The sequence below is a fragment of the Dendronephthya gigantea genome, unplaced genomic scaffold (assembly GCF_004324835.1).
Source record: "Dendronephthya gigantea isolate DGI-Jeju-01 unplaced genomic scaffold, DenGig_1.0 000013F, whole genome shotgun sequence".
In the NCBI taxonomy this organism is placed as follows: Eukaryota; Metazoa; Cnidaria; class Anthozoa; order Malacalcyonacea; family Nephtheidae; genus Dendronephthya; species Dendronephthya gigantea.
Genome location: NW_021163023.1, coordinates 2,479,123 through 2,501,795, shown reverse-complemented (window position 1 = coordinate 2,501,795; position 22,673 = coordinate 2,479,123). Strand labels below are relative to the sequence as shown.

Genomic DNA, 22,673 nt, shown 5'->3' with positions numbered 1-22,673 from the left:
CGTGTTATGAATGAAATATATATAAAATTTTGTTGATTGAATACATCTTGATTTATCAAATTTTTTTATGGACATCGTGTCCTAGACATCCTAGTCGTTATCCAAACATTTTCCGCATTTTTTTAACATTTTCGTTTACAAAGCGACGCGAGGCAAAAAAGTTTCATCGCAAAGTAAAACGTAGATAAAATCTCTTTATTATCTGTCTATATTTCTTCATATAAACACACACACGACGTCGAAAATCTTCAGACATCATTGTGCAGTAAACGTGTACTTTCAGCTGCCTGTAGCTTAGGTGACGTGGTAATGTATCGCATGAAATATCTCCAAAAAGCAATCTCTTTCTACTACACTCAAGGCCGCGATTTCCGCAGCTGATAGGATGGGCGGTCGAATACTTGACTTGTATGTTTATGCGTTTCCAAACACTTTCCCGTAAACAATGGTTATTAGATGTGAAATATAATTACATGAGTTCAGGACTATTGTCCAGTCATAAACAGATGTCAAGCTATGTAAAGATTGTCAAATTAAAGTCTTAAAAATCATTTAACCTTTTGAATCGGGAACCCAATTAAAAAATCAATTTGATTTTATGAATGGGCAATTTGCTAACGGCGATGTTATGGATTCGATGCATTTTTGCGATTGATTGTCCCGAAAATATTCTTCCCTTTCTTTGTGCCTTCACAACCAATTTTCATGAGAATTACGAAATCTAAAATTGAATTCCGCCCTAGTCTTTTCCTCTTCTCAACCTCTCTCGTATGATGTTAAACGATAATTTCTCAAAATGATATTAAGACTTTGTTTATGTGAGGAAGGTTTTCATTCATAGAGCATGCATAAACAATAATAGCTTCAAAACTTTATTTTTCTCCCACATATAATTGGTTCTTTATTGTTATTCAGCTAAATTATCTTGAAAATCGTTTTATCCATCTTCCCTCCTGTGCCGTGTGCTGTAAAATAGTTTCTTTTCATTCATTTTTATATTATTTTACACGAAATTTTCTTTATATATGTTTATTATCTCCGGATACGCAATGTAAGAATTACATTTGTCTCGAAACTCGTGGACTATCAAACTCAAATATCGTTCTTTTCATTCAGATATCCTTGGGGGGTAACGTTATCATCAGCCTGCCTTGGGGATGAAGTCTGAGTGCGTGGGGAACACGCGTGACGTGGGTAAGGTTGCCGATACAACACTCTATCCAGATCCAAACGCGAGAACATTGGTGTCACAACGGGATATCTAGGAACATGCGTGAAAGGCGATCTCCTTGTGTTGATGGAGGTCAAGACGGCTGCATCGTAAGGTATGTGAGTAGGATTATATTGGATATACGAGGTCGTCCTGGGATATAGACGGCTGGGGAGGGAATTTAGGGGGTAATTACGAGCATATGGGGATGGAACATCCTTCTTCATACGCGCTCTGCGATTTTGGAACCAGACCTAAAATTTAAAGAATATAGACGCTAAGGTTTTCAATTGATGTAGGACTTGACAGTCGCAGGCCATATAAAACCTGCTAATATTAAACCTTCTCGCCACATTTTGTGTAGTTAAATCGTAGTTGACCATCCTTTTGATAACCAAAATAATTGCTCAATTCTACGACAGTGTCGAGTTGGGCTCAACTGCCTTACGCGACCAACCCGGTTGAGTTTCACAGCGGCAAGGCGTAGCAATGCTTCTATGAATGAATTACCTGTACTTGTATGTTCTCCATGTCGAGTCTTGCTGCTAAGAATCTCTTCATCCACGTCGAAGGATAGCAATTCACTTCGAACGCCTCCTCGAGGATGTCCACCTGCCATCTTCTGTATGTCGCTCGTCGTCTTCGCGTTCCAGGTTTTCCTAAACGCATATATCATGCATCGTCAGGCGCTTGAATCAAGCGGTAACTTGCTCGGCATGAGAAATTCTTTCAAATATGAAAGTAATCAGTTGTGAAACCCTTTTCATTCTGCCGACGAATTGTTCTAAATTATCAATTAATGGTGATTATTTGATCGAAATCAGATTATTCTCCGCAGATAAATCGCTTCATGCAGAGCTGTATTTTTGCATAAAGTTCAATTGCCCATTTTCTCGTGAAAATTTTGCAAAATGTTACCAACTTCATTCAAAATCACCGTGCGTAAACTGGAGGTTTTATAATTAATCGACGAAATACGTGAGTCTCTATTGGAGAGACAGGGATATACCTAAATCATGAACGATGATATTTTGGTCAGTTCTTCTGAATAGCGTGGTGCAAATAAAAAGACCACTTGGAAAATATTTTGGACGTTGCCTGGCACCGCGTTCAACCATGAATGCGTTGACCCTCGCTTGCATCATCCCACGTAAAACGCACGTGGCTCGCATGCGGCCAGACTGCAATACCGCGTTTTTCTCCACGGCGAAGCGTTCTTTGTTTTCCTCGCTGACCCGCGCTGGTTTCGCGTGCTTTCTGTCACTAATAACCTCTAATCTCCTTAACACCTCTGCATGGTGTATAGAAGAGAATGAAATAATCCTGCAGCTGCTTCTCGCTGTATGCCTGCATCGTTTTGCAAACGGGATTCACACGCCAGCTCTAACCAAGGTTGCTTTTCAAGTGAAAACCTGGGATATTTTCACCTTGAACTCTTCGAAATCAAAGTTAAACTCGTTGATCCACTCTTCATCTCAAGTTAAAGTGAACCTGCGTAGCTCAAACGATAGCTCGAAGGGTGAATATTCTTTTCACAATCATACGAGCTGGTTTATATTGCTAGATCATGCATGATTGCAATCCGATTATGTGCTTAGTATAACTTGATTTCTTCTCAATGGCGATTCTAATTGATTCTCGCCCAACAGCACTGAAGGTGTTCTTTCTTATACCATAGATCTACTTACTCTTCAAACGAGGTACCCAACTATGGGGGCCTCACTACCCCCATTCAGGAGAGCAAGTTATGAGGAGCTGTCAGCATGAACTGCATGATTTATCTATAATGTAGACCTGCCTTAAACCGCTGCCCCTCAGGGAGCTTTGATGAACAGTTGAAATAAAACAAAGGTGCCTGAGCTATCTTTCATGCATGTTGATCTTCACCTAGAAACTTGCACTTGTAAGATCTCCTGCATATATCAGGATAATTTTTTCCATACCTTGATCATTCGTACCAGCTCTTGGTCCTGCAATCTGTGTCGAAACTTCTTCGGGTTTCATCTCTTCTGCTGCGAACTTCCCTCTACTTTCAAAAAAACCACTTTCGGGGCGAGCCTCGTAACCCACCAAATGCGAGCCACCAATCTCAGGATCACACATCCGACAATCCTCCCAATTTAAACAACACGTCGTCATTCTGCCTTACCTTCAATACCTCAGCTCAAAATCACAGCTCGCAACTTGCCTCTTTTATACACGCCATCGCCTTTTCGCGACCCGCCCATTCAAATGACACGTTTTATTACCATAAAAGAAACCAATAACGTCTAATTTGATTTGGCTTTATTGAATTGTCGCGAATTTTAACAGTCAATTATTGATATAGCTGTAAAGGTGTTCATATATTCGGCACCTAGTTTATTTGAGCCATCGCGTATATACAGAACTAAACTAGGTTTGTTCAATGCGTGTTGCAACTATAAAATCACCGCGGGTATTTTTATTCATTGCCGCGGTTAACTCTGTATATTAAAGTTGACAATTGTTTAAGTTGTTAATAGGCAGCCGAGATTTGCAAACATTTCATAATAGTCATTTTACCTGGCAACCATTTTTTGGATAATTTTTTAATCCGTAAGAGCAAAAACTCATCTCAATGAGTTTTCCAAAATGGCTTCTGACTAATTAGCTGCACGACCACGCGGGGATGTGGGCATCTTTGTTGTTTTAACTACTCTACAAACATCGATGGCAAATTGTATCACTATGGCTAATGTTATAGACGATAATATCCGCTTTAGAGGGATTCTTTGTACGAACGAGTTACATTACTATCCTCTAATTTTTTTCAACCTAAAAATTGCACGATGTATGTTTGCAAGGCAGTGTCAGGTAATTTCATTTGTTGAATCTGAACTGGAGTTTTGAAGGTTTTACTGTCGTTCATCACAATTAATTCAAAGAGGCGCAAACCGCTGGTAGATAGCTATATACCTCAAGCTCGATGCTGCTCCAAAGAGCATTTGAAATGACGCATGCATTCATGCACATAAGTCATACACGTCATAATCCTATAAACTCCAAAGTAAACAGTGAACAGTCAAGGAAAGCGGAGAAAAGCAAACTTAGCATATCTAAAATTTTTAATCATGTCAACATTGGTAATTTTTCGCTCGCAAAAAGAGCGCGTAAAATCGATCATTTGATTTGATTAAGCCCTAGTTCTGATTGCTGAGAGATGTTTGGTAGTTGGTACATATATACACGTAGCATGTCTTCATGAACTATGCTTGGATCCTCTCGCGTGTGGACTGTGTTTGAGCTGAATTGAGTGCCCCTTGAACTCATTGTTTGTTTGCTCAGCAAACGATTCTTTTTTTATGCGCGTCGCTTTAGGCCAGATGTTCTTCTTTTAGAGAATATTCCACGATCGCTTGCCTTAAAATGCGGGCAATCAAGCGAAATAAATCTCGTTGACTGTGCTTAATTCGCTTCACGCATTTCAAAAGACATGATTTTTCACTGCACTGAACGTGTGTGTATGTGGTGACGTTAACTACCAGTGTCGGTCTACGGTTGTGTAATTGAAGGCAACTTAACGCACAAACTATATATGCAGAAAAACTGGTTCATTCCATCATAAGAGGTCGATTTATGAATACTTATCAATGATCGAGAGTCACGCACAATAGTTCTGGTATATATTGGTCTGTCTGACTCTCTTTAACTCGTGAAAGCCGGTCACGCACAATAATAGTTCTGGTATATATTGGTCTGTCTGTTTAATTCATGGAAGCCATGCACAGCTTTCCAATATTCCTTCCACATTTTACCACAAAGAAAGCATCGTTCGTACGTTTTCATCGCTGGGAACCGGCAATGGAATCGTAAATCATCGATCACCGTCGATTTTTTTATTACTTTTCATCCACGATTGTGTTCAAAAGAAGAAGGTGAACCGGAATACGCAGAAGTTTATTTTAGAACGCTACTCTCGGATGTCGCACCCCTGATGACGGCTGCTATATGAGAGAGCTGGTGAGAGAAAGGGACAAATTTACATTCTCAGGTTTGAATATGCCCGTCAAGGGTAAGCACGGAGAACATTTTTGCCTATATTATTATTACCTGTGTTACAAATCCAAATTCATTTTGGAGCAAAATCATGTTTATATATCTCCCACGATGCTCATCCGCGCAAATGAGGAACTGAAGACTTTATATTGTATTCCGGCAGAGCTCTAGCTTACAGACCTTGACTTGCATATCAAAGACTGAGCTAAATATAGCTGCTACGAAAGAGTATATGTGTGTAATATATTTATTCTTTGGCATATGGCCAAAAGCAGAGTAATCAGCCAGAACTTTGGTTTTTTGGACAGGAATACAGGAAAGATAAACGGCCTGGGAAGATCTCAGGCGGGAATACGTGTGCATGGTACGATATTTCTAGTATTTTAACTTAGTTCCGAATATGGCTCTGCAGCCATTTCACGCCGACGTCATCACTACTTCTTATCTTAATGAAATTCACCGGGCGGTGTGCTGATATACTTCACGTGTGTATATTTATTAGAATTATTAAGACATCCGTGTTTTGTAGCTCTTCCCAGTCTAAGATACAATTGTACGGTGCCTTCTCGATAAAATACGACTACTGTGGCCACTCACAACGACAGTAACAGGACGTAATCTTTGGCAGTGTCATGCAGAGCATGCAATCACAATACTACGGATGGTGAACTCTTACAGTTAATTACTTTAGTCCACCGGAACAAAATATTCCCCGCCCTCGTTATTAAGGAGGACATCTGGTTTGATGTCAGTGATATGTTTGTTCTATCCTAAACGGTTCCATCATCAGACGTGACCTCTCTTCGTTTCTTCCTTGTTCAATATTATTCTCTCTAAAATGGATCAATCTATTCGTTTGCTTAACCTAATCCTAATCTGTGTCGTGAATGGAGTCTTCCTTTTCATTGGGATTTTTCTTAACGCTATCGTCATGATCAGTTTACTGAAGTCGAAGCCGCTGATGAAACGATTCAGTTCGTTTATGATCCTGGTTTTAACCTGTTTTGATATCGCCACCGTAACCGTTTGCCATCCGTTGATCATCACCTCCAGTTACATCTGGTCTGCTGGCGATGACGATGCCTCTAACATAATTCACAGAGTCAAAAAATACTCGAACATTCTATTCCATTGCTCGTTCATGGCATTGCTTGTAATGAACATCGATCGTTTCTTGGCCATAAGCAAGCCTTTGTTTCACCGCCAACGAGTTACAAAGAACAGGCTTACAGCTCTTTTATTCTGCTTAGTTATTGTGGTTGTTATCGAAAGAGTACTGGCCTACCGAAACGTTTTTGGTATCATCTGCTACGCGGCCGAGGCCGTTCTCGTTGGAGCACTTCTAGCGGTCATCTTTTCCATCAATTATAAAATGTACAAAATCGCAAATTTCGCACGAAAAGATGTCAGATCGGGCGTTTCCACATGTATTTTAGCCGTCGCATGTTTCATCCTATTCTCGGCACCTCTTCTTGTTTACAGTGGAATGCAATTCTATCCAGATACCTTACACAAGGACAATGGTATGCTGTTCAGCCTCTGGGCGAGCACGTTTGCCTGTGTGAATTCATCGGTGAATTGTTTGATATTCTTCTATAAGGATACCACTTTACGTCGAGAGGGAACAAGAATGATGATGATGAGTTTGAGTAAAAGGATAGGGAGCTCGTTTGAGACGGATGGTAATGATGAAGAAAATGGGAAAGCGTAGATTTGTTGGAAATATAAAATACAATATGATGGAAACTGGACGAAGATATAGATGAATGTATTGATATTGGCTTGAAGCGTGTTGTATTTTAAGTCATTCATTAGAAAATGTAGTAATTTACGGAAGATATAGATGAATGTTTAGACACTCTCTTAGAGCGTGTTGTATTTTAAGTCATTCGTTAGAAAAAGTAGTCATTTACTTTACGTTTACATTGGGTTACCCATTACGCACGATCACGAAGAATTAGAATTATCAATTAGAAGGAATAAAAAATTAGAATTAAATAATTGTCCAATATTGTCAAACAGTCAGTGGTCCAGCTCCTTTAGCGGGATTTGTGACATAAATCGTTGCCTTGTCGTAGCCAGCCTAAAAAACACAGGTCATATATTCCTATGAAACTGTACACTTTTGAATCAGCAAACTTGTAATTTTGATAATATTTGATATTAACAACCTTGACGTGACTGATTAGTTCCTGTAAAGCTGATTTCTTAACCAAGGTCACTGTGCATCCTCCAAAACCACCTCCTGTCATTCGTGATCCATAAACACCCTCAACCTCCAGGGCAAGTTTTACAAGTTGATCTAATTCAGTACAACTGACTTCATAATCATCTCTATCAAGAAGATAAGAGAGTCAGACAGAAATGATTTTTTAGGTTTAAAGGGTCTAATTTGATGCAATACTTGTGGAGAATATTTCATAGGTAATAAAAAGATTGCGCATGAAAAAACACTGTGGGTGTAGAAAGATGGATCATCCTAATCAGAGAAGACATGAATTTTTCCAAAGAGAAGTTTCATTACAAACTGGAGAATAGGCTTATGTATTGAAATGGTACAATTTACATAAGTATGTACAAAATTGAGATGGAAAATTATCTTTTGCACTGTCAATTTAGATTTTCCTTAGAAATACGCATCAGTAGGTCAATATCTGAGGTCCGAATTCAGCATATCTTACCTTAGAGAAGCATGACTTAGGACCATTAAGCTACCAAACAATTTATAGTCATTGTTCTGCAGGGCTGCGACAGCCTCTTCGGTCCTCTGTATCTCTGTGATCACATGGCGAGCACGTGAGTATGTCACTTCATCAAGCTCTGATTTCTTAGCTGCAAAAAAAGACAATGTTCAAGTACCATTTGAGAATGCAAGGTTTGCATCAGCAACCTTGTGGGCAGTTACCAATAAGCTTGGAGAAACTTGCCTTTTAACAAAGCAAGCGAAGCATCTCTAAGACTGTTTAAACCAAGCGTCTTTGCAGCATCTTCGCAACACTTTCTTCTCTTCGGATATTCACTATCTGCTAAATTATGCTTTACATTTGAATTGATTACAACAACAGCGACATTGGGGTCATTCAATGGGACAGCTTTGGTTTCCATTGACCTAAACACAAACATACAATATTATGAGGTTTATGAAGCAAGCTTGGATCATTTGGCAGGACTGACCAATTGTATATACCTGCAATCCAACAACAGAGCATGACCTTCCTGCCCCATCACAGATATGCATTGATCCATAATACCGCAAGGCATGTTTGCAAACTCATGTTCAGCTTTCTGGCATAGCAATGCCTTGTCCTTCTGTGAACGGTTCTTGCTTTCTGGACACAACTGTTCTAAGAACATGCATGTTGCGACCTCGAGGGAAGCAGAACTTGATAAACCACCTCCGAGGGGAACTGAGCTTGCAATGGCTGCATTGAACGATGGTGTTTTGAAGCCAAAGTTAGCAATGACACCTTTCACATAATTTGCCCACAGCGGTTCACCCGGAGCAAGTGGCTTTTCTGAATGGTTGGTGAATGTTACAAATTTAGGTTCATCAGTTCCATCAGCGGATGTCACAACTTGACATTGAGAACCGTCAACTGGACTGCCAACAATAACTGTTATCAAACTAATAGCCTGTGAGAAAGAATGAACCCCATAATATAATAAACTGTTTATCTCTTCCACATCCCATCTAATTCATCCAATGAAAAAGGATTTTTTCTAGCAATACTACACTATTAATAACAAACAGGGGGGTGTGAATGTAATAGACGAATTTTGATGACAGGGCCAAAATTAAATGCGATAAGTTGGAAATTGCGTATTCTTATATTCGTTTTGCCAGACGGATCTCTTTAGTAATCCATCCAAGAGAAATCCATCGGGCAGAATAGACAAAATATTCATTCTCACACCCTACCAGTCAACTACACCGGCGCAGTGATCTTACCATAGGTAACACGAATCCGTCATTATAGTCAGTATGCTCGCCAATTAAATTCACTCTTCCCGGTGCGAATGCCGCAACGGAAGGCTTAGTTTTGAAATATTTCTCAAAAAGTTCTTCTGCTTCGCGTAGAATATTTTCCGCCATTTTCGCTTGCGGCTTGCGCAAATGCCATTACGTCATTCATGTGATGTCCACGTGTTGCCCACGATATCGTTTCGTGAACTCACGTGAAGCTTGTTGGAAAAAACTGAATAATACCATCACTAAATTCTCGAATCTCATGCGAAAATGGCTTCGACTCTTTCAAGATGTTTTACACGAGCTGTTTCACAGGGTAAATTATTGAACGTTAGGCTTTGTTTCTTAGTTTAGGTAACTCTTGTTCAGAATGGTGAATTGGAATGTCTCAACCCAGGGCCAGGGGGGGGGATTGAATGGATTGAAGGCTTTGTTTACAAATATCTGTGAGTTTAAATGTACCATTTGTTGCAATTTGTTGGAAAATGTGAACCAATACTGTCGTTATGTTGTTTGCAAGAAAACGTTCAATTTTGTTACAAAATCAACCCAACACCATTATTCCCACCTTATGAATGAAATTAAGCTCATTAGAATTATTGGAATTCACTTGTAACAAAATAAATTCCATTCTCCTAATGATTGTCACCAAAGGTGCCATGAAACTTGAAGTAAATATGACTAAGTGAAGTTCATATAACATTTTTTCAATATTTTTCAGGTTTACTTTCAAGCTCCTTCAGACATGCGGCAAAAACCACACCTCTTTTCTTCCATCGTTCAAATTTGTCCTCAGACAGCCCCTCCTTCGTCAATGTTATTAAGGAAGAAGGCTATGGCATTGTGGAAATGAACAGAAAGCCAGTGAACTCGCTGAGTTCTGAAATGCTTACAGAACTTGCAAATGTCATTGAAAGACTTGAGGCAGACCCATCATGTCATGGAATGATTCTAACTTCAGTAAGTATTTGTGTTGTTAGTAGGGTTTGTATTACTGCATATTTAGTGGAAACAATAGATTTTGATTGGAGGTAGATTTGAAAATGGGTTAAAAATGCATTCAAGATGCAGAACTTTGAAATGACAGTATATTGATTAAATATTGTTGTAGTCGTTACCCAAGATTTTCTCTGCTGGATTGGACATCACTGAATTTCTAAAAGGAGATGAGCAAAGATTGAAACACTTTTGGGAGTCATTTCAGGGCATTTGGTTGAAACTCTATGGCTCAAGGTTGGCCACTGTTGCAGCTATTAATGTATGTATTTTGATATTTGTCTTTTCATTTCACTATTCCTAAATGTTTTTCACATACGTTTTTAACTTTCCTTTACCAGGGAGCAGCACCTGCTGGTGGATGTCTGCTAGCGATATCATGTGATTACAGAATCATGGCTGACGATGCAAATATTGGCCCAAATGAAACTCTTCTGGTTAGGAACACTTGAAAATAGACTCAAGTGGTTAACTTTTGAATGTTTTACCCATAGTTTTTCTTTTCATTCTGGTTTAGGGGATTGTTGCTCCAATTTGGTAAGTCAATTAACCATATTAGTTATACTAATATCTCGCACATTATTTTAAAAAGCTGAGTACACCACGGTGTTTTCAATCTGACTGAAACATAACAGTGATAGTATTTAAAATTGTTTGATAATTAACTGGCTTTTTCTCTAATAGGTTTAAAAATACTCTTGTAAACACAGTCGGACACCGTCAAGCAGAACGTTTGCTGTGTTTGGGTAAGCTACTGGACAGTTCTGAGGCAGGTGACATAGGTTTGGTTGATCGTGTTGTGGAGAAGAGTGGTTTAATTGCAGCGGCAAGAGAAGAAATGCAGAAATGGTTAGCTATTCCAGGTATTTCATTCAATGTGATATTGTATAGGGCATAAATTTACTTCGATTGCACATTCATGGTTTATTTCTCATTCTTACCTTCTTACGTTAATTAAACAATTGCTTTCATTTCAGCTGCTGCGAGATACGAGACTAAAAAGATATTAAGAAGTCCCATCCTTGAAGAACTTCTTGCAGGAAGAGAGAAAGATACGAAGACGTTTATGGACTTTACCCAGAAAGATTCAACACAGAAATTGCTCAAATTGTACATGAAGAAACTTGCGGAAAAATCCAAGGCAAAAAAGTAGAATGCTCACTTCATTGGGGTGAGTGTTGTAGAGTTTTTAAAACATAACACCTTTACACATTATGTAGGAAAATGACAAGGTTGCATGAATTATACTTTGGCCTTAGTATCATCAGTCTTTATTGGATTAAAAAACTAAATACTTGTTGATACATAGACATTGCAAGATAGAGAATTGTGTTGGATGGATATTAATATATATTGCAACTCTGGTCATTTCTACCTCAACCTACTTACATTATGACCAGTTGTTTCATTTATGTTAAATATATTGAGCTATTTAATATAATACAAGTAATGCCATATTTTTTGGCATTTATTTCACATGTTCACTACAATCTTCTGTTCTACTTTCACTTCCTATTTCTATTTCTATGTTACTCTTGTCTTCATTATTTGATTTCTTTATGGCATTCTCTTCTTTCTGGTCACATTTGAAGCGATGACTTCGACAGTTCAAATGCTCTGTGAAGGTCTTTTCCCGACAACATGCACGGCATAACATGTAATTACATTTTCGTCCCTGTAAGAGAAATTGATTATTTGATCACACCTGACAAACACCTTGTATCTAAAGCTTGTATCTAATAACAAATCTCTTAATCCCATCTTTCAATATCTGCATATCTACAATTTCCAGAGTCTGGGAGAAACTAACCTTTGGGTTGACAATGCATTTTTCACATCTGTCCCATTTAAAAGATCCTGTATTAATAAAACAATCATGTTGCATTTTTGAAATACAGTATTGCATTGTGAAAACGATAGCATGACAGTTTATTTGAGAGTGAAATATGTTTCCAGCACCAGACAGTTTACTGAGCTTAGTTTAGTTGTGGTTTCAATGAGTTATTCCTACGTTGTGTTGATTGTTTTTGCTGCTGTTGTTCCAATTTCCTCTGTTTCTTTAACATCCTTTTCATCTCCTTCTTGCTCACACCCTCCTTGTTCTCAATCTTTTCATCTTTCTTAACTGACTTAGGTTCATTTGATCTGTAGCATTCATTGTACAATAGTTTAACTTTTGAAAATCCAAATTGTGTTACAATATTAAGCTGGAAGTCAAGTCGACTTGATATTCAGACAACACAGTTTATTTCAAAAAGTATAGAAGTTCAAAATGTAAACAAACCATTTACATATGGACTTGACTTCCACCTTTAATCTACAGAAGATGATGTGTTCTATTCACCTTATATGTGGTTGGCAAATCCAGTAATGCCTTTTGCCTGTGCCTAACAATGATTCTGCTGTTTTGTTTGCATCCATCTGAAGATGACATGTGTTGAGTAAATTCATGTGTGCATTTTGTTCTCCAGAACATTAAATTCAAGCGCAAAAAACTAAATCAAGTATGTATAATTGCTGTGTGTACCTGTGCCAAGTGTTTTAAATCATTGTTTATAGTTCTCATTTCACTTAGCGACCCTGCTTTGCTCAACCTTTCTCGTATGTCTGTGTGAATGCATAAACTGTAGAAAAAGATATCACAACTCAAATTTATGCAACATATGGTTTGCAGTGCAGTGGTGGATGTGTCTCATACAACATGCAGATGTCCAATCAAGTCTGACTGTACTAAACACCACAGATCTTTTATATATATGTGGGATAGTTTTGGGGTTTTTTCAGCAGTTGTGTTGTATTTTATATATTTCAGTTCACCCACCCATGATGCCATAATCTGAAGAGATGAGCCCTGACAGCTGACAGAGCACAAGGATATTTATCAACTAGATCAAGGTATTCTTCACCCATTTGCCATGCTGTAGGCTCTTTACCAGAAAACAGAGCTGGGTTGCGAAGATTCCCCTCTGAAAATTATAGATTTATGATAGAAAATATCTGATTTTATTAAGAATAATGATTAACTCATAGGCTTTCTATGCATCCAGATGCATTATTGTTTACTCATCAGTGTAAGAGTACTGTAAGTTCATGGTTTGAAATAAGATGTCTGGTTATATTTTGATACATCAGCCTCAATGATACTTGAAATGAATGTTTTTGAACAAAATGACACCTACCAGCAGTCATCACTCCATCGACTCCGGTGTAATCCAAACACCGTTGAACATCGTTGAAATATAAAATGTTCCCATTTGCAAAAACCGGTATTGATATACTTTCTCTTAAAACAAACAATTGACACTAAATGTCTTTAAATCAGTCATTAAAGAAATGCCATAGCATAGCATTGAAACACAACAAAATGACATACTTCACTGCCTTAATGTGGTCCCAACTTGCTAGACCACTCAGTTCTTTTTTCTGTTCTCTTGTTCTCCCGTGAACTGTTAAGAGCTTTAAAATGGATGTGAGAGGTTTAAAGAGTTTAGAAAAGAAAGTGATTTAGTTTGTCCAATTCTGACAAATCAGTAATCAGTTTGAGTAGATTTATAACATTCACCTGACAGCCAGCTTTTTCTAACATCTTAGCATAGTCCACTGTTTTTTGGACATCTTCAAACACTCTAATTTTACACGTGATTGGAACTGACAGTTTTTCTGCAGCCAATTGTACTGTTAGGGTATAAAGTGAAAATTTTCTTGAAACAATTATAATTTGGTTATGAAATCTAACAGAAACATGGCAATTATATTACCAATTTTACTAATAAGTTCCCACTCATCTTGCAAAAAGGCACCATAATGCCCTAAAAGGATATTAATCCATGGTATTATACATCTTTCAAATGGCATTACAAACATTGGATACTTGGAGTTGAAGATTTTTATTACTAGTACGTCTATGGATGGTACCTCTTCTGGCAATACCCTGTGGGCATCCTAGGTTTAGATCTATTGCATCGCAATGAGGCTCTGCAAGCAATGCTGCATTGACAAGTGTCTCTGGGTCATTTGCACAGAACTATAAATGAACACAAAATATATCAATGAAATCAAAATCCTGTTCACCAGTTCTGATGTACCCTTTACCCAACTTTAAACATTTATTAACAGAACTATAGATAGATACAAAATATATCAATAAAATCAAAATCCATCCAAACAGATCTGTTCGAAGGCAGCCAATTCAAGCATTGACAAGCAAGGCACTCATCATTGGTGAATTGGTAAAGGGAGTAAGTGGAAAGTGCTAAACAATGGTGATTTCTCGGGGCAAACCTGTATAATAAGTGGTCTATCTTCCTCACAAGTAGCTAAAGCGGCTTTTCTATATGTAGGCTCTCTCAAGAACACTGAGGCATGGTACATAGGAGAATAGCACAGCTCTGCACCATGTCTGCGGCTCAAAATTCGCCAGGGTAATTCAGACTGATCGACCATTGGCGCTACTATATATCGTGGTTTTTTTAAGATTTTCTCATAAAATTCATATCCTTTATACTTTGAAGGCATTTCCAAGTCCGGAGGTGCTGAAATTATGGTGAAAAAACTCCAAAAGAAAATTATATAAAAAAAGGTTTTGAAATTCTGAAATATTTTTATGTATGCGCTAGATGATCTTACAATACGAAATGAAAGCGACCACTGCTATGAGACACTGTCGGCTCGTGTTCTGTGTTTCCACAGCTTGTGTTATGATTCCTGGAAATGAAGGAATTTGGTGGTATTTTCTTTTTTCCATGATATTTCCACTGAGCTACATACATACGGAAAAAAATTGTCTTATTTCAATATTTGACTGAGCAAAAAACTTTATTATCTTTGTTGATATTACCAACCGCCGGTTTCATCAGACAAAATACGGAAATAAATTGTCATATTCAATAGTTGACTGTCTTTTTCGCAACCTTGAGTAAGCTATGTCTGTGTTTTAGTCAATATGTAGCTGATATGGCCGTTGTTTTTCTCTAGTATGTGAAAAAGAAATGGAAAAAGATGGTGAAAAGTTAAATGGTAATTATGGTATGCATGTATTAGGGATACTCAGGTGTCATGTTTTGTCTATTTTGGCTTGGCTAGGTCTTGCTTGAAGCTTATTTGCTCTATCATGATACATTCCACACATTTCATGCCTAAAATGATTTTTGGCATACAATCATGAGATCACAGGATAATTTACTATAAATGTACCATAGTTGTCATGTTCCAGTTGTACAAAGTACCAACACATGTACCATACTTTATTATGTAATGTTTAATCCATTACTATTAGAAAACGAATCTAGTTTGGGCAAAAAGAGAAGATCCTTGATTAAAGAAGGATGGTGCATTAAGGAAAGTGGAACAACATTTCTTAGAAATTCCAACTGGAGGCGAAGATGGTTTGTCCTTGTTGAAGATGATTCCTCTTTGACCTTGTCTTACTTCAAGTATGTTTTAATGTTTTCAAGCTTGCAAATGGTCTTATGCTTGCAATTTGTTTGGTAAAAATCGTAATATTTTTAAACTATTTTTCCCAATAGAAATATTGATGATTCCCAGCCTAAAGGAAGAATCTGTCTTGATCCCACCTGTAAGTATATTAGTCAAGTTAGTGTCCATGTTGTACCTATTAGGTTTATCAAGCTCTAAAATCCTTGTGTGTATTTGTGAACAACTTAAAACAGATACCGCAAGGGAATTAGAAACCAATGAAGAAAAAGGAAAGGCGCATTGTTTTGCTATCGGTCCATTGTTCATTGATCCCTCCATCCGAACCTATTATGTTAGCTGTGGTAAGATATATATGTGTCTCCATTAAAATTGAACCATATCAACTACTGACATTGAGAAGTATCTTAGTTAAACTAATCATGCAACCTTTACCTGAAAAACACTTGGTTAAGAATAAAAACAAATGTATTTTTTACATAGAAAATGAAGAGGAGAAGTTGGATTGGATGAGCGCCATAAATGCAAGCATTGAAGGATCACCAGCGCAAGTGAAAAAACACGCAAAGAGTTTTCGGAAAAGATACAATCGTATTGTAAGTGATTTTTGTTTAGCCCATTGCAACGCAATTGTTTTTCAGAAACATACCATAATGTGTTTATATGATTCTGTTGTAACCCCTAGTCTGGTCGAAAAGTTTGTGTCAGACCTTTGTCATCAGATGGGCCTTGTAATTTTGAAGACCCTGGTTGGAGAATGCAGGTATGGTGGTGGTATTCATTAATTCACATTGATATGAACATGGTTATTGACTATTTAAAAGCAATATGTCTTTAAACGTTTTTTAGCCTATAAATATCACATCTGGTTAAGATCCAGAACTTTATCTTAAACCATTGAGAAGTGTTTTTGTCAACCACATGTCCAATATTTTTGCTGAAATAATGCATTTTTTGTCACAGCAATGGCAGAATCTCTGCAAGACTGCAGCAGACAGCAGTTGGAAGAAAATTGATACAAAGAATGGCATAACTGTTGCAAGACAAGGCTTTCAGAACAATCCTTTTGCAGTAATAAAGGTGGATTATACTTACTATCATGTGACATTATCTCATGTCAGCCACACATCATTGCTGTAGTGCTATAAACATTTACTTCTGGTATATCTTTTAGACTGAAGGAGTAGTGCCTGTTTTGCCAGAAATCACATTGGAATATTTAGAAAAAGCTATTCAACTTGGTGGAAAGGTCAGTGTTACATTCCAAATACTTTTTTCTGTCGACCATTATATACATACGCTAAAATTTGATATTTCTGATTATTTAGTTGGATTACCCTTTCAGAAATGCAAAGTTGGTTCAAAAGATTACTGGTAATTGATATCTATTATTGTAACAATATATATTGCACTTGTCCTCCAAGGCTCCAACAGAATTATATATGTAATGTACTTTCCTTTCCAACAGTGTTATGTACGTACTTTGCCTCAATTTTAGATAGCAATCCTCAAGCGGACATTTTCTACAGTAAGTTTGATGTTCCCGTACCAGGAATATCCGCTCGTGATTGTCTTTGGTTAACAATGAAAGTTCATCCTGGAGGTGCACGAGATGAAATGAGTGGTAAGTCCTTCACCCAGTTCTGATAACCCTTTACCTAGCTTTGAACATTTATTTGAAGAAATGGCAAAAGATTGATCTCTTCCTAGTCTGCATATTTGATCATATTTTTTAAACCTTAGGCATGCTTTTTGTCTCCATATCTCAGGCAGCTGAGCAGGATAAGGAAAATGTGAGTAACCTCCATGGAAAACTAATATATTTCTTGTGTGAATATACTTTTTGGCTCTGTGAACTGTATAAAGTGATAAAATTGTTTCCAAATTATTTCTTGTAGGATTACATGAGAATAAAATTGGGATGTTCCGGGATTATCATCTGCCCTGAAGAATTAGAAGGTAAAAAACTTTGAAACTGAAGTAAATGACATCAGAGCTCAATTTTAAGTCCATGTAGCACCTAATCTTTTAATTATTATAATTTATTGACAACATCCCTGATAGCTGGTGCTTTATCCCAGCCAATGCCTGGCAATTGCTTTGCACCCATGTACTAAACCAGCCTATATGCATCCCTTATTAGGACTGAATCAATCTTTCACTTGCAGATAATGTTGTGCATACCAAAGTCACAGTGCTTTGTCAAATTGATGCCCAGCGTTCTTTGCAGTCGATGCTGGAAGGCTCATATAAATCAGGTTAGTAAGTCTTCCTAGAATGGTTCAAGGAATTTCATTAGGATACTCAAATTATTGCTAAATCGATTTTAATTTGATCCTTGTCCTGTTGACTGAAGGTCTTCTAAAGATTGGACTGAGGAATGCATTTTCCCACATTAGAGGTAATATTGAAGATTACAACAATTTAGTGAGTGGAGTTTCATAATTTTGTAACTCAAATTATCTGCCTTTTACTACTGGCTCAGAGTTTTGTGTCCAGACTATATATAGGTCAGACTCAGAAATAAATATTCAAAAAAAACAATTATAGCTACTTACATGGATACTGTATACATTCTCACATTTGTAAATAGTATTAATTAAGCAAGAATACAATTTATGAGACAATTGTTTGAATCCTGTGAAGAATGTTGTCTGTAGAGCTGATGGTCTAGTGATAATGTCTAGTGTATCTGTAGAGCTGATGGTCTAATAGTAAAAGACATAGATATATAGTAAAACCGCTCTGGTATAGCTAAGTGCTCCAATAGCTCCTTCAATTTCCGCGATCTTTGGCTTCACTTGTAGCAACCATAGGTAGCAACCAAGTTATTACTCCATATATATATAGAGCTCACTGCCTCCGACGCCCACCTGCCAGGGGGGGAAGCATTAAAGGGGAAGAGTCACTGAGCTGGGGGGAGTGCTACTTCCTCTCTACTAGAATTTACCTGCAAATGCAAATCTTGTCTTGTGAATTTGCATGTGAGACTGACCGTTTTGTAAGTACACTTTCTTGATAACTAAATAAAAACCGCAAGGCTTCAAAACCGAAATCTAAACCGTCAAAAACCGAATTTCAATATGCAGTTGATTATGCATCGAGACATTTTGAAATCATGTGTTGGAATTTGAGCCAGTTTACAATACCCATCTTCAAGTTATTTATTTTGGAATAAAGAATGCCTGCTCTAACGCTCTTTGGTCGCGCTTGGCGATTTGGCAGCGATGATTTTACTTTCCCTGGTCTTGGTGGCGCACTTCTGCGTGGTTCATGGTAAGTTCATATATTTTTTAAAACCACAACGTGTTACAATGGCTGGTAGAAGGCTCGTAGAAGTTTGTTTTGTTATACTTAATACTAAAAGTAGTTTCCACATTAATTATTAATTTGGTTCTACGCATCTTTTTTCATTTCAGGTTGATTATCCTTTGTATTGTATTTGGCATCTCCTATCATGATATCCCCGAATGCAATGAAGGCAAACTTGCAAAGGTTTACTTCTGGATAATGATACCTCTACTTTTCCTAGAATTTTTCCTAGAAATCATAATTACTGCAATAAGCATGCGCGGGACAGTTATGGATACCACTCAACGATCATCAATCACCAAGTTTATCTATATACGCCTCGCTATGTTTATTCCAGAGTTCGGACTCACCCTTATGGGTAGCATATGGATATTCAACCCTGGTGTAGATTGCGATACCGAAATTGTCTGGAGTATAAGGGTTCTTGTTGGCTGTCAATGGGCGGTGCTTATTATTGTGCTTATTTTTCTTATAATTCTCTTTAATCCAATGGGGAGAGTTGATTCTAGCGGTAAAAGTCTGGTTAAGAGTTCCTCTGCGTTTCAAAAGGTAAAAGTTAATTTGCTTCTTTTTTCAACAGGGTAACAGGTTGTAATTGTAATTTTCCCTTCAGGCTATAGAAACTCAATTAGAGAACACATGCTGCTGTTCTGGTGGTTCAGGAAACCAAAGTCAAGCTTTCTCTGACATAGCACGGGGTCTGGCTATTGTCTTCCATGATGTGGATCTTGTTCCCTCGGATATTGCAGCTGGATTGATCTTGCTGAATCAAGAACAGAGTAGAAATGCTCAAGAAGATAGAGAAGCTTCTCGGGTGAGCAACAATGTTACATACAGCATAGCCAAAGGTCATTCAGTGATAATTACTACTCTTGATTTAATCAGTCAACCTTTGGTCAATCAAATCTCAGTCATAATTGTTTCAGAGTCACTTGCATTCAAAAGAATTTCACAGCTAATTACCTCTTTTTAGCAATGGGTGAAAGATAGACTTGTCACATCAGATGACATGGTATGCTTGTCTTTACTTGATGATATGTAGTATTCAATTCTTTTGTTTAATTAACCACTGCATAAGTTACATGAGGTTCATTCCATTGGTCTAATTCTCTTGCAGGAGACATGGGAAAAATTTGATGAAAGCTATTATTTTTATCATTTTGCTTTGGGATCGTATGGCTGGCCTTTGTATTGTTACATGCATCTTTGCTGCGGGTTATGTCATTTATGTAAAGTCTGCAAGTAAGGCCAATGTTTATAAGTAGGACTCTTCTGTAAAAAGCTGTGAAATGATGAAATGGTTCTTGTTTTTTTCCCTTGCAGATGTGGTTGCTCACAAAATCTCCATGGTATTGTTATTGAAGGTGATGAGTGCTGTAAGGCTAATACAAGTGGCTTGATTTCTCAAGGGCCTGCTCATGGGAAAGTTGAATATGTCTTCAGTAGTTTTAAAAATGATGTAAGTTTCTACAGCTTCAAAACAGTGCTTGTATTTCTCTGGTTTCCTTGCACAAACATGAAGAAATGTCAAATCTTAGTCTTTTTTCACAATGTGATGACCTAAAGTAATCTTTATTCTCTTTTTAGGTTTACCAAACTGCATTTTGTGTTTGTATTGACCATCAACTGAAGAAAGTTGTTATTTCTGTGAGAGGAACATTATCTCTGAAGGTAAAGTAGACATGCAGGAATCGTTGCAGTGCATGATTCGTTAACTAATCACACACTGACCTAACAGTTAGTTTTTGTTTCAGGATGTGCTTACAGATCTTACAGCTGAAACTGATAGCTTAGAGCTTGACTGTGATGATGGTTGTGAAGAAAAATGCAGTGGACACAGGGTATGTCATTGTTTTCCTATCTTAACATTGGTATACATGAGTGCAGTCGTCACATTCATGAAATAATATGACTGACAATGTAGCCAAGAAATGCTAACTACTCAAGGTTCTCTTACACAGCGTGCGCAATTTTTCTTGCAACTTGCAATGCAATTTTACATTTGAGAGATGTATATTTGGGAACAACGAAACTTTTGTGTTTATTACACTTCATGCACTTTTCTTCTGCAAGACTCTTCACTAACTGCAGTAAGTAGAATTGCATTGCAAGTTGCAAGAAAAATTGCACTGTGTAACATGACCTTCAGATTAACATCTAGTTATTACAAGTATTTTCATTCAGGGTATGACTAAATCTGCAAAGTTTATCAGAGACAAGTTGGAACGAGAGAACATCTTGGAGTCACTGTTTTTGAGATATCCTGAATACCATTTGGTGATTGTCGGGCATTCTCTTGGAGCGGGAACTAGTGCAATTCTTGCAATTCTTATGAAGAAGAAATATGAAACAGTTAAATGCTTTGCCTATTCTCCACCTCAGGCTTTAAAGTATGCAATAATCAACATTATGTTTGTTTTGAGCTTTCTTGTCAATGAAGATATCTGCTTGTGTTTTCTGTTTCAGTTTAAAAGCAGCGAAATATTGTGAAGACTTTGTTACTTCAGTAGTTGTTGGTAATGATGTAATTTCAAGGTGAGATGTGGTGAAATTATAACCATGCAACTTAATATAAACTCCACCGTTCAAATTATACTGTCATTGAGGTGATTGGTCATCTCTTTATGATAGATACAGTATGTAGTATGAATGATGCATGTTATCTCATTGCATAGGTTAAGTATACACAGTGTGGACATTTTAAAGAAAGAAATCATTGATGCTCTGAAGCACTGTCAAATGCCAAAGGTAAGGGAAAACTCATTGTCCATTACAAATGCAATACAACAATTTTAATACAAATATTTCATCAATATTACACCATGATGTGCTATGGTTATGTGCTGGAAATTACCTCTTGCTTCAAATGACACATGAACATCTTTTCTTCCAGTATCAAATATTGCTTGGTGGCTGTTGGGGAATACTTAGTGACTACATTTGTTCTTGTACAGACAATGCTGGTGAGAATCTTGTATGGTTATGATGTATATTCTTGACAGATAGTTTAGTGTTGAATGCCTACATACATACACCCAGATGGTTTACCAAAATTTTAGGCTAGATAATATTTTTCGTTTAGGTGAAACGTCACATTTGCTGGCGCATGATAACAATGTGGTTTATAACCTGAATGTCAATACACAACAAACGTCCACTTCTGAATCAGAAACTGCTGAGCACTTTGAGAAACTTTATTGTCCTGGAAACATTCTCCACCTGATTGAAAGGTATGTTCATGTAATAAGTTGTTTAATCCAGCTTACCTGACCTTAAGGGTGGACACTTAGTTACTGTAGTATACTGGGCTGTGATAAAGCTATGCAAAGTGACCAAAGCTTTTGTCAAGGTTTCCAAGGTGTTGAACGAGACATGTGTCATATTATTTGCCAGGTTTTCTGAGAAAAGTAATTCAAATTTTGGTTTTAACTTGTAGAAAGTCAATGTTTGACTTGATTCATGGTGACAGAGATTCATTTGATAAGATTGCAATTGTTCCAAACATGATCTCAAATCATGTACCAGATAATGTGAAGAAAGCGTACGATGTTCTTCTGTCTCAAATTAAATGGCAAAGCTAATAAATCTGCACCAATAGGACTGTTCTCTTTAAAAATAATGGAAAAATACCATTGTATTGGTCAACCTGTAAGGTTCTCAATCATAGTGACAGGGGTGAACTTCTGACATGCCAGAGGTTTTAAAATATTTAATATTTGTGACTCTAAGTAGTGCCTG

At 37.3% G+C, this 22,673-nt stretch overlaps 6 protein-coding genes across 11 annotated transcripts; 3 read left to right on the top strand and 3 right to left on the bottom strand.

The window, feature by feature from the left end:
• Window positions 1–886: 886 nt before the first annotated feature.
• On the bottom strand, window positions 887–4,710 carry LOC114519664 (retinal homeobox protein Rx1-like). Its single transcript, XM_028539839.1, has 3 exons — window positions 3,154–4,710; window positions 1,721–1,869; window positions 887–1,464 (listed from the first exon to the last, which is right to left on the bottom strand). The coding sequence occupies exons 1-3, from the start codon at window positions 3,347–3,349 to the stop codon at window positions 1,093–1,095; spliced, it is 717 nt and encodes a 238-aa protein (XP_028395640.1). The 5' UTR covers window positions 3,350–4,710; the 3' UTR covers window positions 887–1,092.
• Window positions 1,240–13,093, top strand: LOC114519663 (enoyl-CoA delta isomerase 1, mitochondrial-like). 5 transcript variants are annotated; one of them, XM_028539835.1, is made up of 9 exons: window positions 1,276–1,325; window positions 9,544–9,640; window positions 9,916–10,154; window positions 10,306–10,452; window positions 10,532–10,627; window positions 10,708–10,727; window positions 10,875–11,053; window positions 11,168–11,361; window positions 13,003–13,093. In XM_028539835.1, the coding sequence occupies exons 2-8, from the start codon at window positions 9,565–9,567 to the stop codon at window positions 11,341–11,343; spliced, it is 933 nt and encodes a 310-aa protein (XP_028395636.1). In that variant the 5' UTR covers window positions 1,276–1,325; window positions 9,544–9,564; the 3' UTR covers window positions 11,344–11,361; window positions 13,003–13,093. The 5 variants fall into 5 exon arrangements, with proteins under 5 accessions (XP_028395639.1, XP_028395636.1, XP_028395637.1 ...); XM_028539836.1 differs by lacking the exon at window positions 13,003–13,093 and adding an exon at window positions 12,514–12,575; XM_028539834.1 differs by lacking the exon at window positions 13,003–13,093 and having other exon boundaries at window positions 11,168–11,680.
• LOC114519661 (galactokinase-like) lies at window positions 7,072–9,399 on the bottom strand. Its single transcript, XM_028539831.1, has 6 exons — window positions 9,177–9,399; window positions 8,415–8,860; window positions 8,155–8,336; window positions 7,909–8,059; window positions 7,399–7,561; window positions 7,072–7,310 (listed from the first exon to the last, which is right to left on the bottom strand). The coding sequence occupies exons 1-6, from the start codon at window positions 9,318–9,320 to the stop codon at window positions 7,242–7,244; spliced, it is 1,155 nt and encodes a 384-aa protein (XP_028395632.1). The 5' UTR covers window positions 9,321–9,399; the 3' UTR covers window positions 7,072–7,241.
• LOC114519658 (tRNA-dihydrouridine(16/17) synthase [NAD(P)(+)]-like) lies at window positions 11,628–14,777 on the bottom strand. Of its 2 annotated transcripts, XM_028539828.1 has the most exons (12): window positions 14,472–14,777; window positions 14,106–14,214; window positions 13,949–13,999; window positions 13,753–13,865; window positions 13,564–13,646; window positions 13,370–13,473; window positions 13,012–13,156; window positions 12,718–12,814; window positions 12,535–12,611; window positions 12,202–12,335; window positions 12,001–12,047; window positions 11,628–11,865 (listed from the first exon to the last, which is right to left on the bottom strand). In XM_028539828.1, exons 1-12 carry the CDS (start codon window positions 14,703–14,705, stop codon window positions 11,659–11,661), a joined length of 1,401 nt encoding a protein of 466 aa, XP_028395629.1. In that variant the 5' UTR covers window positions 14,706–14,777; the 3' UTR covers window positions 11,628–11,658. The 2 variants fall into 2 exon arrangements, with proteins under 2 accessions (XP_028395629.1, XP_028395630.1); XM_028539829.1 differs by lacking the exons at window positions 12,535–12,611; window positions 12,718–12,814.
• Window positions 14,778–14,958: 181 nt separating this feature from the next.
• LOC114519660 lies at window positions 14,959–18,243 on the top strand. The gene is made up of 14 exons (XM_028539830.1): window positions 14,959–15,206; window positions 15,466–15,622; window positions 15,716–15,765; window positions 15,860–15,967; window positions 16,107–16,219; window positions 16,309–16,386; window positions 16,587–16,703; window positions 16,798–16,872; window positions 16,952–16,997; window positions 17,122–17,247; window positions 17,367–17,416; window positions 17,522–17,582; window positions 17,792–17,881; window positions 17,980–18,243. The coding sequence occupies exons 1-14, from the start codon at window positions 15,179–15,181 to the stop codon at window positions 18,066–18,068; spliced, it is 1,188 nt and encodes a 395-aa protein (XP_028395631.1). The 5' UTR covers window positions 14,959–15,178; the 3' UTR covers window positions 18,069–18,243.
• A 314-nt stretch (window positions 18,244–18,557) lies between these two features.
• Window positions 18,558–22,641, top strand: LOC114519306 (sn1-specific diacylglycerol lipase beta-like). Its single transcript, XM_028539422.1, has 14 exons — window positions 18,558–18,899; window positions 19,043–19,484; window positions 19,549–19,749; window positions 19,909–19,947; window positions 20,053–20,177; window positions 20,259–20,394; window positions 20,523–20,606; window positions 20,690–20,776; window positions 21,120–21,325; window positions 21,402–21,470; window positions 21,611–21,683; window positions 21,829–21,898; window positions 22,018–22,165; window positions 22,372–22,641. The coding sequence occupies exons 1-14, from the start codon at window positions 18,805–18,807 to the stop codon at window positions 22,514–22,516; spliced, it is 1,920 nt and encodes a 639-aa protein (XP_028395223.1). The 5' UTR covers window positions 18,558–18,804; the 3' UTR covers window positions 22,517–22,641.
• Window positions 22,642–22,673: the final 32 nt, after the last annotated feature.